Below are 14,897 nucleotides of genomic sequence, written 5' to 3' on the forward strand. Positions count from 1 at the left end.
ATGCCTTTCATAATAGCACTTAGCAACAATTGTCTTAGTCATCACTATAGGTGCACTGATGGGGACATCAGAGGACCTACTCAGATGTAACAGAGACGGAGACGATCACCCACATCAACACATCTTTCTTTATGGATGGGAGACAAGTTCCAGATGGGGCCCACCGAACCATTTTGAAGACCCTACAGACATTGGACGTGAATCAGGAAGACCTCGGTTTCGGATGATGCATGTGGGCTGCTTAGGAGACTATTTTAGTCATAAGATTTCTATTTTGTGTTAATCCGACCGTTGGATCTTGTCGATCATGCCATAGGGCCACCAAATCTTCCTGATCTGGGCCCCTTGGACTTTGATCTTGCTTTCTTTATGTTTTTTGTTATTTTTGGGATTTATTTAATAGTTGGGATTGATAATAAATGTTTTAGTTTTCTTATTTTGGATGATAGGCCACTTTACTTAAGTGAGTGGCATAGTTATAATTATGCTGAATTTTAATTCCGATTTTTTTTTTTTTAATTATATAACCACAATGGGAGTGGAGTTCCAACCCTAGTGATGTTGTTAAGAAGAAAGAAAAAATGAAAGTTCTATCCTTCCAACGAGCCTAGTTTTAATTGATTTATGTGATTTCTTAGTATGCGGCCATGTGATTTAGGTTAAATTAGATTTTATTTCCTACTGTTTACTCTTAATTACTTGGTGAATTAGCATCTTTTGTTAATTGAATTACTTTTTGGACTCTTTTATAATCCCCGCGTTGCATGCTAGCATAAAATCATGTGTCATGCATCATGCACTGGTAAGAATTAATGATGCGGACACAGGTGCATTCAAGGTGTACCAACGAAGAAAGCGCCAACCACAAGTGCCGTCCTTGTGGATAGGCGAATATTGAGGAGCTGAAGACCTTTCACATGTGATTGGACATATAGAAGACCCCACTTAGGGAAGACACATGTGAAGGAAGATTGGAGAAAGAGGACCGAGCGCCCAAACTTTCCCATACTTATGTTATTTGCACGTTTTTTGACTTAGTTAGCGGTCTTTTAGTAATCTTATATCTTTATTTGCTTATCCTAGGGGTATTTTAGTAATTTTATGTCTTTATGTGCTTATTTAAGTGGGGTAAAGCCCTAAACACGAATTTCAACTATTGATGAATGAAAAGCAAACCCTTTGGTTGCCTCCTTCCTCTCTTCTCTCTAATGGTGCTTCTTCTCTCCCCTTGATCTTCTTCTTCTAATTTCTTCTTGTGCCCCTCCAACTTCCTCAAGGTAATAACTTTCTTTCTTCTATTTTTTTTGTTTTGGCTAATTCCTCTTCGATCAAAATCTTGAGAACCGATCTAAACCCTAAATCTCCAAATTCTCAAATCCCTAATCCGAGAAACTTCTTGGTTCTTCGGACTAGTGATCTTCATTGATCGATTGGGTGTGACCATGCAAGATCGGGAGGTCTCATCCTTACGGATCCAACCTAAGTAGTAATTGAATTCCATACTCCATGGTTGTAGTGATGGCCCGCTCCATTGCATGTTTCCTTTATGATTTTCTCAGTTATGATGATTATTGTTAGAATTTTAGATCATTTATTCCTTTTATTTCCGCGATTTAATTATCTCCATGAGCATGCATCATAATTAGGGTTGTCCTGCGTCAAATTTGGTATCAAAGCCAGGTTTGCATGGTTTTTGTCTAGATCGAGTTATCAAATTAGGGTTTTGATTTTTAGGTTTAACTTGGGAAAGTTTCAAGTTTAGAAAGTTTTCAATTTTCGAAACTTTCCAATTTTAGAAAGTTTCTAATCTGGAAAATTTTCAGATTTGAGTTGTTTCCTGTTTCAACTTAATTGTGTCAGTTCATAGTAGTTTTGCATTCATCGCATTCATCTTGAAAGTCATAACACCTAGTAGTCTAGTTAGGTAGAGTTTGGTTCAAGTCTTCATTGTATGCCCACGAGAAGAGGTAGAGGTTTCGGACTTCAACCTACCATGAATAACGAGCAGTTATCTGAGCAACTTGCTCAATTGATACAAAAGATAACCGCCCTAGAAGCGAGTCAAAGGCGTGAGTTTGCCCGCCTTGAGAACCAAATTACCACCACCATGACTAAGGTGGAGCAACTAGAGGCGTCCCAAAAGGAAAACCCCGCTGTAGGGGAAGATGCGCACTCCCAAGTGAAAGGAATCATTGAAGAACGTGCTGCCACACGTGGTGGTAGTGAGGATAGAGATCGTGGTAACGGTCGTGGTGTGGTGCGAGGGGCACGAACCACATGTGGTCATCAAGACCGTTATGATCCAGATGAGCGTGCGATGAAGAGTGTGAGAGTTGAGGCCCCGAGTTTTGATGGACGCTTGGATCCCAAGGCATTCCTTGACTGGGTTGCTGACATGGACCACTACTTTGAGTGGTATGGCATGTCAGAAAACCGTCAAATGCGGTTTGCTAAGATGAAGCTTGTGGGTCAAGCCAAGCTCTTCTGGACCAACACCGAGCGTAGGGTAGAGAGAGTTGGTAGAGCCCCTATCACACATTGGTATGAGATGAAAGAGAAGTTGAAGGAGAAGTACCTTCCTCTCTCATACCGTCAGAAGCTCCTTGACCAATGGCAATCCTTTATGTCAATGGTCAATGCCTAACGCTGACTACATCGCTAAATTTGAAGAGTATGTGATGCGATGTGATATCCGAGAAGACCCTCTAGTAACGCTCTCGCGTTTTAAGACGGGCCTTTGTGCGGATCTTCAGCGCGAGCTTATCACTCGGCCCTTAACGGACTTAGATGAAGCATATCAAGTCGTGCAGGAGTTAGAGCAGTATCTGAAGGCTCCTGTCGTTCGTCGTTTTGAGTCCCGAGACTCCAATACTAGATCTAGTTCCCAAGGAACTAGACCTAATATTGGTAATCAACCTAGGGCACAGGCGACCATTCCGCCTAGGCCTAGGGAGGACAAGGGCAAAGGGGTTCTTGGTGCCAGTCCTAGTAACATGAGCCAAGTGAGGTGCTATGAGTGTGGCAACCTTGGCCACATGTCTAATTAGTGTCCTACGAAGAGCCGTGGGAGAGCCTTAGTTATAGGCGAATCCCACGAGGGTGGAGATGACCAGGGTGATTATGAAGTTGAAGAGTATCACCCTGAAGGAGGACTTACTGATGAAGAAGTGGATGGAGAAGCAACGCTTGCAGTAGTCAGGCGTGTGTTAGCTCAGTCTAGAAGTAGTGCTGACTGGCGTCGAAGCACTATCTTCTACACTATTGCCAAGTGTGGTGAAAAGAATTGTAAGGTGATAGTGGACAGTGGAAGTTGTCAGAATGTGATTTCCACTAGTACCTTAGATCGCTTAAAACTGAAATCCACACCTCATCCAGACCCGTATAAAGTTTCTTGGGTTGACAAGACATCCCTACCTGTCACCCAGCAATGTCTAGTCCCCATCGAGTTTGGGTCATACAAAGAATCCCTGTGGTGTGATGTTTTACCTATGGATGTGGGGCATGTTATCCTAGGTAGACCGTGGCTATTCGATAATGATGTCACGATCTTTGGCCGTTCGAATGCGTGTACTTTTATGTATAATGGTAAAAAGATCAAACTTAATCCCATGCCACCTGAGAATACACTAGGAAAGAAGAAGGATGAGAAGGCAAGTGAGCCTAGAGAAATGGGGAAATTCAAACCTAAGTCTTTACATATAATCAGCGCAATATAGTTTGAAAAAGAGGCTAAGGAGGATTCTATGGTGTATGCCCTTGTGGCTAGAGAAATTACACCTGAGGTTCCATCAGAGTTGCCCTGTGAGGTGATCTCAGTCCTGAAGGAATACAGTGATGTATTTCCTGAAGACTTACCGAATGAGTTGCCACCTATGAGGGACATACAGCATGCCATTGATCTTGTCCCAGGGTCTACTCTACCGAACCTTCCTCACCACAGGATGAACCCTGCAGCGCATGCAGAGTTGAAGAAGCAAGTTGATGAGCTTCTGCAAAAGGGTTTCATCCAAGAGAGTATGAGCCCGTGTGTCGTGCCTGCATTGTTGACGCCAAAGAAAGACGGCACGTGGCGCATGTGTGTGGATAGCCGTGCCATAAACAAAATTACTGTCAAGTATAGGTTCCCTATACCTAGACTTGATGATATGCTTGACATGATGGCCAGGTCCACTATATTCTCTAAGATAGACCTCAAGAGTGGATATCACCAAATTCGTATACGCCCAGGAGATGAGTGGAAGACGGCGTTTAAGACGAAAGATGGGTTGTATGAGTGGTTGGTCATGCCCTTCGGCTTGACTAACGCACCCAGTACTTTCATGCGGGTGATGACCCAAGCTTTGAGGCCGTTCATGGAAAAATTCCTAGTGGTGTACTTTGACGATATTCTTATTTATAGTACCACTAAGGAATCACACCTTGAACATTTAAAGAAGGTCTGTAGTGTCCTTAGGAAGGAAAAGTTGTACGCTAATCTTAAGAAATGTGCATTCATGTCTAACCAAGTTGTGTTCTTAGGATTTATAGTGTCATCTGAAGGGATGCGCGCAGACCCTGAAAAAGTCAGGGCCATAGTTGAGTGGCCAGAACCAAGGAACATTCATGAGGTGCGAAGTTTTCACGGCCTAGCAACTTTTTATCGTCGGTTCATTAGGGGTTTTAGCACGATCATGGCTCCCATTCCCGTGCGTGAAAAAGAGAGAGTTCGTGTGGTCTAAAGCCGCCGTCAAGGCTTTTAAAGAAATTAAGGGCAAGATGGTGGAAGCTCTGTCATGCGTCTACCTGACTTTTCTACAATCTTTGTAGTAGCGTGCGATGCGTCTGGTGTCGGTATAGGTGGAGTGTTGAGTCAAGAAGGACACCCAGTGGCCTATTTCAGTGAGAAACTGAATGAGGCAAAACAAAAATACTCCACTTACGACAAAGAATTTTATGCGGTAGTGCAATCCCTGAGACATTGGCGACACTACCTCCTACCGCAAGAATTCGTTTTGTTTTCTGACCATGAGGCTTTGAGATATTTGCATTCTCAGAAGAAACTCAACCCAAGGCATGCCAAGTGGGTAGCGTTTCTTCAGGAATATTCGTTTGTTTTGAAACACAAGGCCGGGGTTGAAAACAAACCAGCGGATGCCCTTAGTAGGAGAGTGGCGTTGCTCAACTCTTTGAGTGTAGAGGTAGTCGGATTTGAGCAACTGAAAGATGAATACCCCATATGTCCTGATTTTGGGGGTACTTACACGTCGCTCTCTAGTGACCAGCATATTATGGGTGGATATGTTCTTAAAGATGACTTTCTTTTCAAGGGAGACAGACTTTGTATTCCCCGTATGTCCTTTCGTGAATTCCTCATCTGGGAGCTTCATTCAGGAGGGATAGCTGGCCATTTTGGTCGTGATAAGACCATTGCCCTCGTGGAAGATCGTTTCTATTGGCCAAGCCTCAAGCGAGACGTAGCCAAAGTTTTAGGGCAGTGTCGAACATGTCAGCTGGCAAAGCAAAGAAAGCAAAATACCGGGCTGTACACGCCATTCCAGTGCCACATGCTCCGTGGCAGGACATTAGTATGGACTTCGTGCTCGGGCTTCCCAAGACTATAAAAAAGCACGATTCCGTTTTTGTCGTTGTGGACCGTTTTTCTAAAATGGCGCATTTCCTCCCATGTTCGAAGACGTCAGATGCGTCTCATGTTGCTCGTATCTTTTTTGATGGTGTGGTGCGTCTCCATGGGTTACCTAAAACCATAGTGTCTGATCGTGATGTTCGATTTACTAGCTATTTTTGGAAGACACTGTGGCACATTATGGGAACTCATTTGCAATTTTCTACTGCTTACCACCCACCTGAAGTGGTAAACCGTAGCCTTGGAAATCTTCTACGTTGTCTAGTGGGTGAACATGTTAAGACTTGGGACCTAATTTTACCAACTGCTGAACTTGCTTATAATGGGTCAGTTAATAGATCTACAGGGTTGAGTCCTTTTGAAATTGTAAGTGGTTATAAACCTAGAATGCCCATAGATCTCTTACCTATGTCTGTTACCCAAAGGTCTTCTGAGTCAGCCGATGCATTCGCACGCCATATTCATGATTTGCATACACATATTAGACAGCGGTTAAATAAGAGCAATGATGATTATAAAGTTTTAGCTGATTCTCATCGTAGAGTGCAAGAATTTCAAGAAGGAGACTATGTAATGGTGCGAATAAGGCCAGAGCGATTCTCTCAAGGATCTGCAAAGAAATTACAAGCGCGTAGTGCTGGACCATTCAAGATATTACAAAAGGTTGGGTCCAACGCGTATCGGGTTGACCTTCCATCTGAAATGAGCATTAATCCAACTTTTAATGTGGAAGATCTAGTCCGTGCCCATACTCCCATTGTTGATACATCATCCCTTTCATGGCCTTTTTCTGAGTTTGCTACCCAACCCCTTCCACCCCCCTCCACCCATTACCCATAAAGAAGCAATTGAGGAAATCTTGGATGACGAGATAGTATCCACGAGAGATGGGGGTTTCCAAAGGTATCTTGTCAAGTGGAAGAACAAACCATCGTCTGAATCTACGTGGCTGTCGGGCGACGCATTGCAGGGTATTGATCCAGATCTACTTGAGCGTTACAAAAGTTTCAACTCGTCGGGGTCGAGTTTTCTCACCCGAGGGGAATTGATTGCGACACAGGTGCATTCAAGGTGTACCAACGAAGAAAGCGCCAACCACAAGTGCCGTCCTTGTGGATAGGCGAATATTGAGGAGCTGAAGACCTTTCACATGTGATTGGACATATAGAAGACCCCACTTAGGGAAGACACATGTGAAGGAAGATTGGAGAAAGAGGACCGAGCGCCCAAACTTTCCCATACTTATGTTATTTGCACGTTTTTTGACTTAGTTAGCGGTCTTTTAGTAATCTTATATCTTTATTTGCTTATCCTAGGGGTATTTTAGTAATTTTATGTCTTTATGTGCTTATTTAAGTCGGGTAAAGCCCTAAACACGAATTTCAACTATTAATGAATGAAAAGCAAACCCTTTGGTTGCCTCCTTCCTCTCTTCTCTCTAATGGTGCTTCTTCTCTCCCCTTGATCTTCTTCTTCTAATTTCTTCTTGTGCCCCTCCAACTTCCTCAAGGTAATAACTTTCTTTCTTCTATTTTTTTTGTTTTGGCTAATTCCTCTTCGATCAAAATCTTGAGAACCGATCTAAACCCTAAATCCCCAAATTCTCAAATCCCTAATCCGAGAAACTTCTTAGTTCTTCGGACTAGTGATCTTCATTGATCGATTGGGTGTGACCATGCAAAATCGGGAGGTCTCATCCCTCGCCGGATCCAACCTAAGTAGTAATTGAATTCCATACTCCATGGTTGTAGTGATGGCCCGCTCCATTGCATGTTTCCTTTATGATTTTCTCAGTTATGATGATTATTGTTAGAATTTTAGATCATTTATTCCTTTTATTTCCACTATTTAATTATCTCCATGAGCATGCATCATAATTAGGGTTGTCCTGCGTCAATTAATATAATAGTTTCATGTCAACCTAGGAAAAAGATTTATAACCCCACTAAGGTGCTTTGCCTCCTTCCATAATTCAACTTCAAGATGACATTATATCCAATAAAAAATTCAAGCATGGAAGGAGAGATTAGATAATACAACGAGGCCATAGGGCCTCTTTATACCGTTTCCAAAGATAGTTGAACCCCATGATTACCTGGTTCCTAAACATAATACAACATCAGCCATTTTACAGTGTTTTTCTGCTGGATTCATCTCCTTTGGTGGCAAGGCATCCTGGGAAAAAAAGAAAAGAAAGAGGTACATATAGTCATCAACACAAGTAGCTTCAGAAAAAGATAATATACCCATTTTTAGTTGCATAAAGCTAATTCTGTCTCATGTAAGAAAAACTGAAATAGGGACCAGATACGAAATGTGTCTTTCAATGGTGGACAGCAATGTTAAAAATCTCAGACAATTTTCGCTGCAAAGATTATAAAAAGTGGGAAAAAAAATAAAAATAAATAGAAGAAGATGATGATTGTGAAAACTGTACGTGGCGTGCAAGTAACCAGAATTGAACCATCCAAATAGTGCACCCCACTTCAGTCAAAACATGGACCCAAAAGCAGAAAGTGGATGGTCCTGAGCTCCAATTACTGGACAATTCTTTGGTGAATTTACACACGGACAATTTCTCATTTTATCCATGCATTTGATATCGAACATCTCAAAGGAGCAAGGACCATCTCAAAGTTTCAGTAAAGTTTTAAGGAATGTCATCCCAAACGCACAAGGGGCATTTGTCTCTGGGAGGTAAATTCTGGATGGGGCTTTGTTGTAAATGAATGAATCGATTCTCAATATAGAGAAGGCAAGTGTATCATTTGCAAGCTTGATCTGGAAAAAGCATATGATCATGTCAATTGGAGGTTTCTTGATTATATGCTAGCTCAGTTGGGTTGTGAGGAGAAATGGCGGAAGTTGATGGAGTGTCTCAGCAGAGCTAGATTTCAATGTCGGTCAATGAGTCGCGGAAAGATTCTTCAAGGCTTCAAGATGTCTCAAGCAGGGTGGAACATTGTCCCCTTTTCTGTTTGTGGCAGCAGAGGTGCTTAGTTAGATGTTGGACAAAGAGGCAACTGTTAATGGATTCGTGTGGAGAATACAAGATCCAAAGTATCTCATCTCCAATATGGGGATGACACAGTTCTTTTCTGGGATGCAAACGTGGAGCAGGTCAACAACTTGAGGAAAATCATATGTTACTTTAAAGTTACGTCAATTCCAAGGGTTAATTTAAATAAGAGCAAGCTTTTAGGTATTCAAACCTTGGACGAATAACCAGGAGAGTTGGCAAAGGTCTTCTGCTGCAATATACAGGTCTTCTGCTTTGTATCCATAAACAGATTAAGTGCCACCTTTGGGGTAAGGTGATCAAAAGGATTGAGAGCAAGCTACCGAGTTGGAAAAATAGGCACCTATCTCTATCAGGTAGATTAACCCTTATCAAATCAGCGATGTCGAACACGCCACTATATTTCATGTCTCTGTTCTCATGCCCAACTTCTACTATGGCTCGATTGGAAAGGATCAACGGGATTACCTTTGGAAAGGAGCAGAGGATAAACAGAAGTTTCACCTCTTGAAGTAGGACAAGGCTGCAAGCCAATTGGCAAAGGTGGAGCAGGAATTAGAGAGTGGAAATCTATGAATACATCTCTCTTTGCTAAATGGTAGAGGAGGTTCACAGCGGAAGATGACAGCCTGTGGAAAGAGATCACTTCATAGTACAGAGTTGGGGACGGAGGGTGGTTCACAAAGGAGTCATCTCTATGTAGAGCCTCAGCAATTTGGAAGGCGATTATAAACACGGGTAAAGCATCGTGGGTGACAACTTGCATCAAATTTCGGGAGGATAGTTGTTGTGGAGAGACCGTTAAGCATTGTGTTCCCTAGGTTGGCCAGATGAGCCCCAGAATAGGACACTACTGTCCCTCATTGCTATGCTATCTTGGGAAACGGACCAGTGTAGTCTCTACCGACCTAGTGACAAGAATCTCTCGGAGGAATTGGATGGTATAGTTAGATTTCTCTCACTTCTTTAGACTCATTGCCCATTATGTTCAGATTGAGATGCCTGAGTATGTAAATGGGAGCTTCAGTAAATTCTTGGTTTGCTCCCTGGCGCCGGGGGGGGGGCATGGTTGGTGGGCAAGGGCAAGTCCTAACTCCTAATGGTGGATAATCTCCAAAAAAGGAATATGGTGATTCCAAACATTTAGGTTATGCGTATGCAGGATACAGAAACGGTGGACCATCTATTTTTACATTGTGCTTTAGCCAGATCACTATGGGAGGGTGGGAGCGTATTTTTGGCTCATTTAGCCAGATTAATTTAGGAGCACGTTTTTGGCCTATTCCAATGCTGTTGAGTGATTCCTGACTCGATTGAGGCTTTCTTTTGTGCTTTAGCATGGGCGAGGTTTTGATTTTTGATTTTTGATTTTAAAGGGAGGAATCTACTGAGGTTCTCTCTTTTAGCTTGGTTGGAACTAAATGACAGAGAATTTTGTGACTGAAACAGTGAGCTGGAGCTGGAGGTCTTAACAGAGGGGAAGTTGGATATATTGGAGTGGGCTTCATCTGTCAAGGGCCTTTCCTTTTGAGCTTTCGCATTTTTTTGTATTGACTTTTAGGCTTGAATTGCTCAGCATAGATATCTCATCTATGCTGTTCTAATAAAATTCAGTTATCTTTTAAAAAACTTTAGTGCCCAATAATCAGACAAATAGGATCACTCATTCAGTGCAATTCTTGGATTATTCCCCATCTATAAGCAGCCCCAACCTGCAGCCTCTAGACGGCCCAAATCCTCCCAAAAGTATGCTAGACTCAAGGAACATGCAGCATCACTCTTGCATATAAGAAATTAAAAAGAAATCTTTATCATTCGATTGGTTTCAACAACAACACCACACGGTTAAGTTGATGAATAAAAATGAAGCCAAAAAAAAAAAAAATTAAGGAACCTGAATTCGAATGCCATTCAACTATCATGGAACCATGTAGGATGGCAAATGAGCTACCTCCCAATCAAGAACTGTGTCATTGAGTTTTGCTCCACATGTTTCATTAGAACAGCGCCGCGACGTCTCCTTCATTCCAATAGTCTCAATCTCAAAATCCCTAATGTATCTACAAAAAATTGTGTTAAATGTTAGAAGAGGAAAAGATGGAATGATTCAACCATGTAGTTCACGCTAGACATTCAAACCAAATATTTTGGCTGCAAGTAAACCAACAGCAGCCAATAACATAATGAACAAGGTTCATCCACATGATAGTAACAGTAGTTAAGATGGGGTTTACTTAGCTAATATGCACCTCCACACGTGTACAGTAAACCAACTTGGCATGTACGTAGGAGATCCAAGCAAAGCATCATGTGGATCCCACTAGGTAGATGTAGATGGCCTGGTCCAAGAATCAGACCAATTGATTCATTACAAGGGCCACAAATGCATCAAGTGCAGAACATTGGCAATATCTTTTAAACTGCGCATTGTCTTTGTACACGTGCTGCCCACCTGATGAGTTGACTAGGAGATTTTTGTGCCATGTCATCTACAACAGGGTGAGGCCCACATGAGTTGGTTAGCCACGCTACCAACATGAAGAGGTGTATGTGGGGTTAACAAGAGTCGTCTCTACTTGAGAAGATGGTTGAAGATTTCAGTTCAAGGTTCAAGTCATACTCTACTCCACAAGAAGGGCAAAGTTCCCTAAAGGAATTCCCATGCAATTCAGCAAGTTTCTCCCTTGGTATCCCGGACCGAAGATGAAGACCATCCACATTCTGGCAAACAATGTTTAGAATTAAAAAATGACTGAAGATCAAGAGTCTAAAATGGCACCATGCATAAACATTTTCACATGTAAATTTTCAGAGAGCTAAGCTGCTCTCCTTGAGCAACAAAGGAAGCAATGAACTGCAATATATATGTGTGTGTGTGTGTGTGTGTGTGTGTGTGCGTGCGCGCGTGCAAGTGAACCAAGACAAAAGGTCATGGGTCCCCAAAAGATCATGCAATACACAAATGAATGTGACCAGCAGATAAGAGATTATACAGTTCTGTGCATGTATAATTGGTAAGAAAGCTTATAAAACAAATCAATCGGCTCCCTAAAACATCGAGGGTGCATCAGGAAAGTTATTATATATCGAGTGGAATAACCACAGGCCAAATGTCTTTATTTTTTTTATAGATAATGAAATTCTACTCATGCAACAAGGAAAAATAAAATAAAAATTACAGCAAGAGCAATCCCAACAAAGGAAGGAAAAATCATCACTTGCAATCAAGGGTAAAAAAGTGTTAGAGGCTCAAAGCAATGCACGCTAAAAATCCAATTAGTCAAAAGTCCAGGTTCAAGATACAGTTAACCCTTCATAAGATTGTGCCCACGACACAATATAACCCCTAATGCTTTGGACCACCCTCTCAAAGTCTTCACATAAGGGTTAAGATCAAATCCCCAAAGTGGCCATCGTCCTCAATTCAGCCACATGCCACATAAGTTCAATTGCCATTTTGATCCCGTTGGCCAGACTTTCTCCATGCTGCTCAATACCAGATGGGGTTTCTGCAATTCCCGAATAAAACGCTATTTCAAAATAATAATAATAAAATATAAAATAAAAAGTTGGCACCATTTAATATGGGAGAATGCATATGTTCACCCTTTCAACAGTGGACCACCTAGGTTTGTTCCTGGCAAAAGCACGTACATGGATCACAACTCCAAAAGCATACACACTCATTGAGGGACATAAGTGCCACAAACATACAAATACAAGTAGATTTTCCACACAGCTAAGAAGCTAAAACTAAGAAAGAGAGCAGCATATCTAGCGATTCAGTGATATCTGGCCTCAAAACCAATTGAAAAGCACGAGATAGCCCTTCCAGTCATTGTAACTAGATAGCTCCTGCCAAGATCCCTTAACCCGCAAACCGGCCCTAAGCTGCATTTGGGGGCACAAGTGAATTGCATTGCAAACATTCAGCTTAGTCAAAGAGGAAATAAGAAGAGAACTATTCCAGGTAATCATAACAAGGCATTGGCCATCAAATTACAGTGTGACTGCCATTTGGAGTATGAGTGCCTCATAATTTGGCCATTTCCACTTTATCGGTCTAACTATTTATTCTGAACAGATGTTAACCATTTGGAATGGTGGTCAAGCAAAATAAAGGGAAAGAATCCTGCCAACCAAACATTCATATTGGAAAAACAATGCCACTAGAATGGAAATTCATGGAATTCATACCAAGCAAATCTACATGTGCATATGGTAACAGGACCACCAATTTGATGGACAGCCACATGGGTCCCAAAAAAAAACCTATTGGATTGTGGTAATTATCCAATCGTTGGCCTGGAAAAGGCCTGGAAAAGGACTGAATACCTCAAAATATGGGCAATGATCCCCATTCAATGGCAAAACTCGCAACTATCTGATGGTCAGAGTTGTCCACTCACTGCAATTTTTGGCCCATGGACCACTAGATCAATGGTCTTGATCACCACATATGTTTCCCATATGTATATGGACATGGCACATCATAGAACTTCCATAAAGCATATGTCTAATAACATCTCTCTAGCATTGACGCATGAGACAACTCTGTACCACCAACCCAATACCAATTTGAAGAAATAAAAATACCTGGCTAATCACAAACTTTAAGATACCAGCCTTCTCTAGTGCCACTAAAGCCATATGAGTCGAACTCGGCATTGCACGATCAAAGGGCAGTGATGCTTCAGGCACACCTTTGCCCTCACGCTGCACATCAAAAGCAATGAATCAGTGAACCATAGAACAAATTTATATTTATTTTAAATCAATCAATCTCATTAAAGTCTCTCCCTCAAATCTGCCTATTTATTTCTTCTCTCCTTCGATGCCCCAAATCCGTTATTCTTAGAATTGATAAGTTGAGAGAGAACTTTATGTGGCAAGGTGGTTTTGAGGGGAGGAAGTTCCCTTTGTTAAATTGGAAAGAGGTTTGTTTACCTTATGGGGAAGGGGGAGCTAACATCCGGATCTCTCACTTGTCAAGAAGGCCCTTTCAGGAAAGCAGGCCTAGATATTTGGTAATGAAAATGATAGTTTATGGCATCAAATTATCTTTGCTAAATATGGTCCTTCCCCCAAGGCCGGTGGACGGAGTCTTCTTCGCTCTACCGAGCATCTTTCATTTGGAAAGGTATAGCCAGGAGTGCCCCTTTGGTCTTGGATAGAATATCCTTCTCTCTAGGGAATGACCTTAGAATCAAATTTTGGCTCGATTTATGGTGTCGTAACCAAATTTTGGCTGAATCCTTTATTGCTCTGTTCGTTATTTCCTCTCACAAGGATGTTCTTGCCAAAGATTGTTTCATTCCTATAAGAGGGAGGTATTTGGCTTCCCCCTTTTTGTAGGAATTTATTAGATTCGGAGATCGAGGATTTTTCTCTCCTCCTCTCTCATGTGCAGGATTTTCAGCCTTCTCTTAATGAGGAAGACTCGATGCAGTGGAGACTTTCTGCTTCAGAAATCTTCTATGTTCGATCGTTTTACAACTCCTTTGCAGTGGTCTCTTTTGCACAATCTCCTGCCCATACTGCTTCTCTTTGGAAATATGGAGTTCCCCCTAAAGTGGTTGTTTTTGGCTAGTTGAAGGGAAGGAATAGACTTTTCACGGTCGACAATCTTTAAAAACGAGGAATGTGCATCCCCAACATGTCTTTTGTGTTACTGCTATAAAGAAACAGTGGACCACCTTTTGTCCCTTCACTTCTAACATCTGGTGGAGCATCCTTAGACTATCCAGGGTAGCTTGGGTTATGCCTTCGCCTATGGATGATCTTCTTTGCGGGTGGCATGCTGAGCCAGGAGGGGTGATGGGTAAAAGAAAGTGGAGGATCTTATGTCTAGTTGTTCTCTGGGCAATTTGGATGGAAACAAATAATTGTTGTTTCAAAATCTTTCTATTTTGTGGCTGGAGTGTTCTCTCGAGTCTTGAAATTTCACCTGTGGTGTAATGGGTTTACCACAATTGCGCGTGCGGAAGCTTAGCAGAGTTAAGAAATGAAGGCTATGTCCTAGAGAGGGGGGGGATTAGGACCAATTTAAAAATTATGCCTTTTAAAAACTTAATTGCCTAACTTAAACTAATTAACAATTAAACTAAGTAAGGTAATTTAACCTTAAGGCTTCCAAGCCAATAGATGGTTCAATCTCATAGACTATAAAAGATTTGAAAGTTAAACTACTAGTATATAACATAATAGTGTGCATGAGTGTGTGAGATCTTAGCATTTATCTAATCATGCGTACAT

At 41.7% G+C, this 14,897-nt stretch overlaps 1 protein-coding gene across 7 annotated transcripts in view; it reads right to left on the reverse strand.

The window, feature by feature from the left end:
• The window catches only part of LOC131255703 (NAD-dependent protein deacetylase SRT1-like), a 46,951-nt gene that overhangs the window by 19,747 nt on the left and 12,307 nt on the right, over positions 1–14,897 (reverse strand). For all 7 annotated transcript variants that reach the window (XR_009176257.1, XM_058256499.1, XM_058256501.1 and 4 more), the window contains exons 4-7: positions 13,239–13,358; positions 11,263–11,363; positions 10,594–10,702; positions 7,719–7,798 (exon numbers count right to left, since the gene is read on the reverse strand). Coding sequence is in view for 6 of the 7 variants with exons in the window: in XM_058256499.1 (XP_058112482.1) it covers positions 7,719–7,798; positions 10,594–10,702; positions 11,263–11,363; positions 13,239–13,358 (410 nt within the window). In the remaining variant the exon portion in view is untranslated. The remainder of the gene's footprint in view (positions 1–7,718; positions 7,799–10,593; positions 10,703–11,262; positions 11,364–13,238; positions 13,359–14,897) is intronic.

This window comes from Magnolia sinica, chromosome 9 (assembly GCF_029962835.1).
Source record: "Magnolia sinica isolate HGM2019 chromosome 9, MsV1, whole genome shotgun sequence".
Taxonomy (NCBI): Eukaryota; Viridiplantae; Streptophyta; class Magnoliopsida; order Magnoliales; family Magnoliaceae; genus Magnolia; species Magnolia sinica.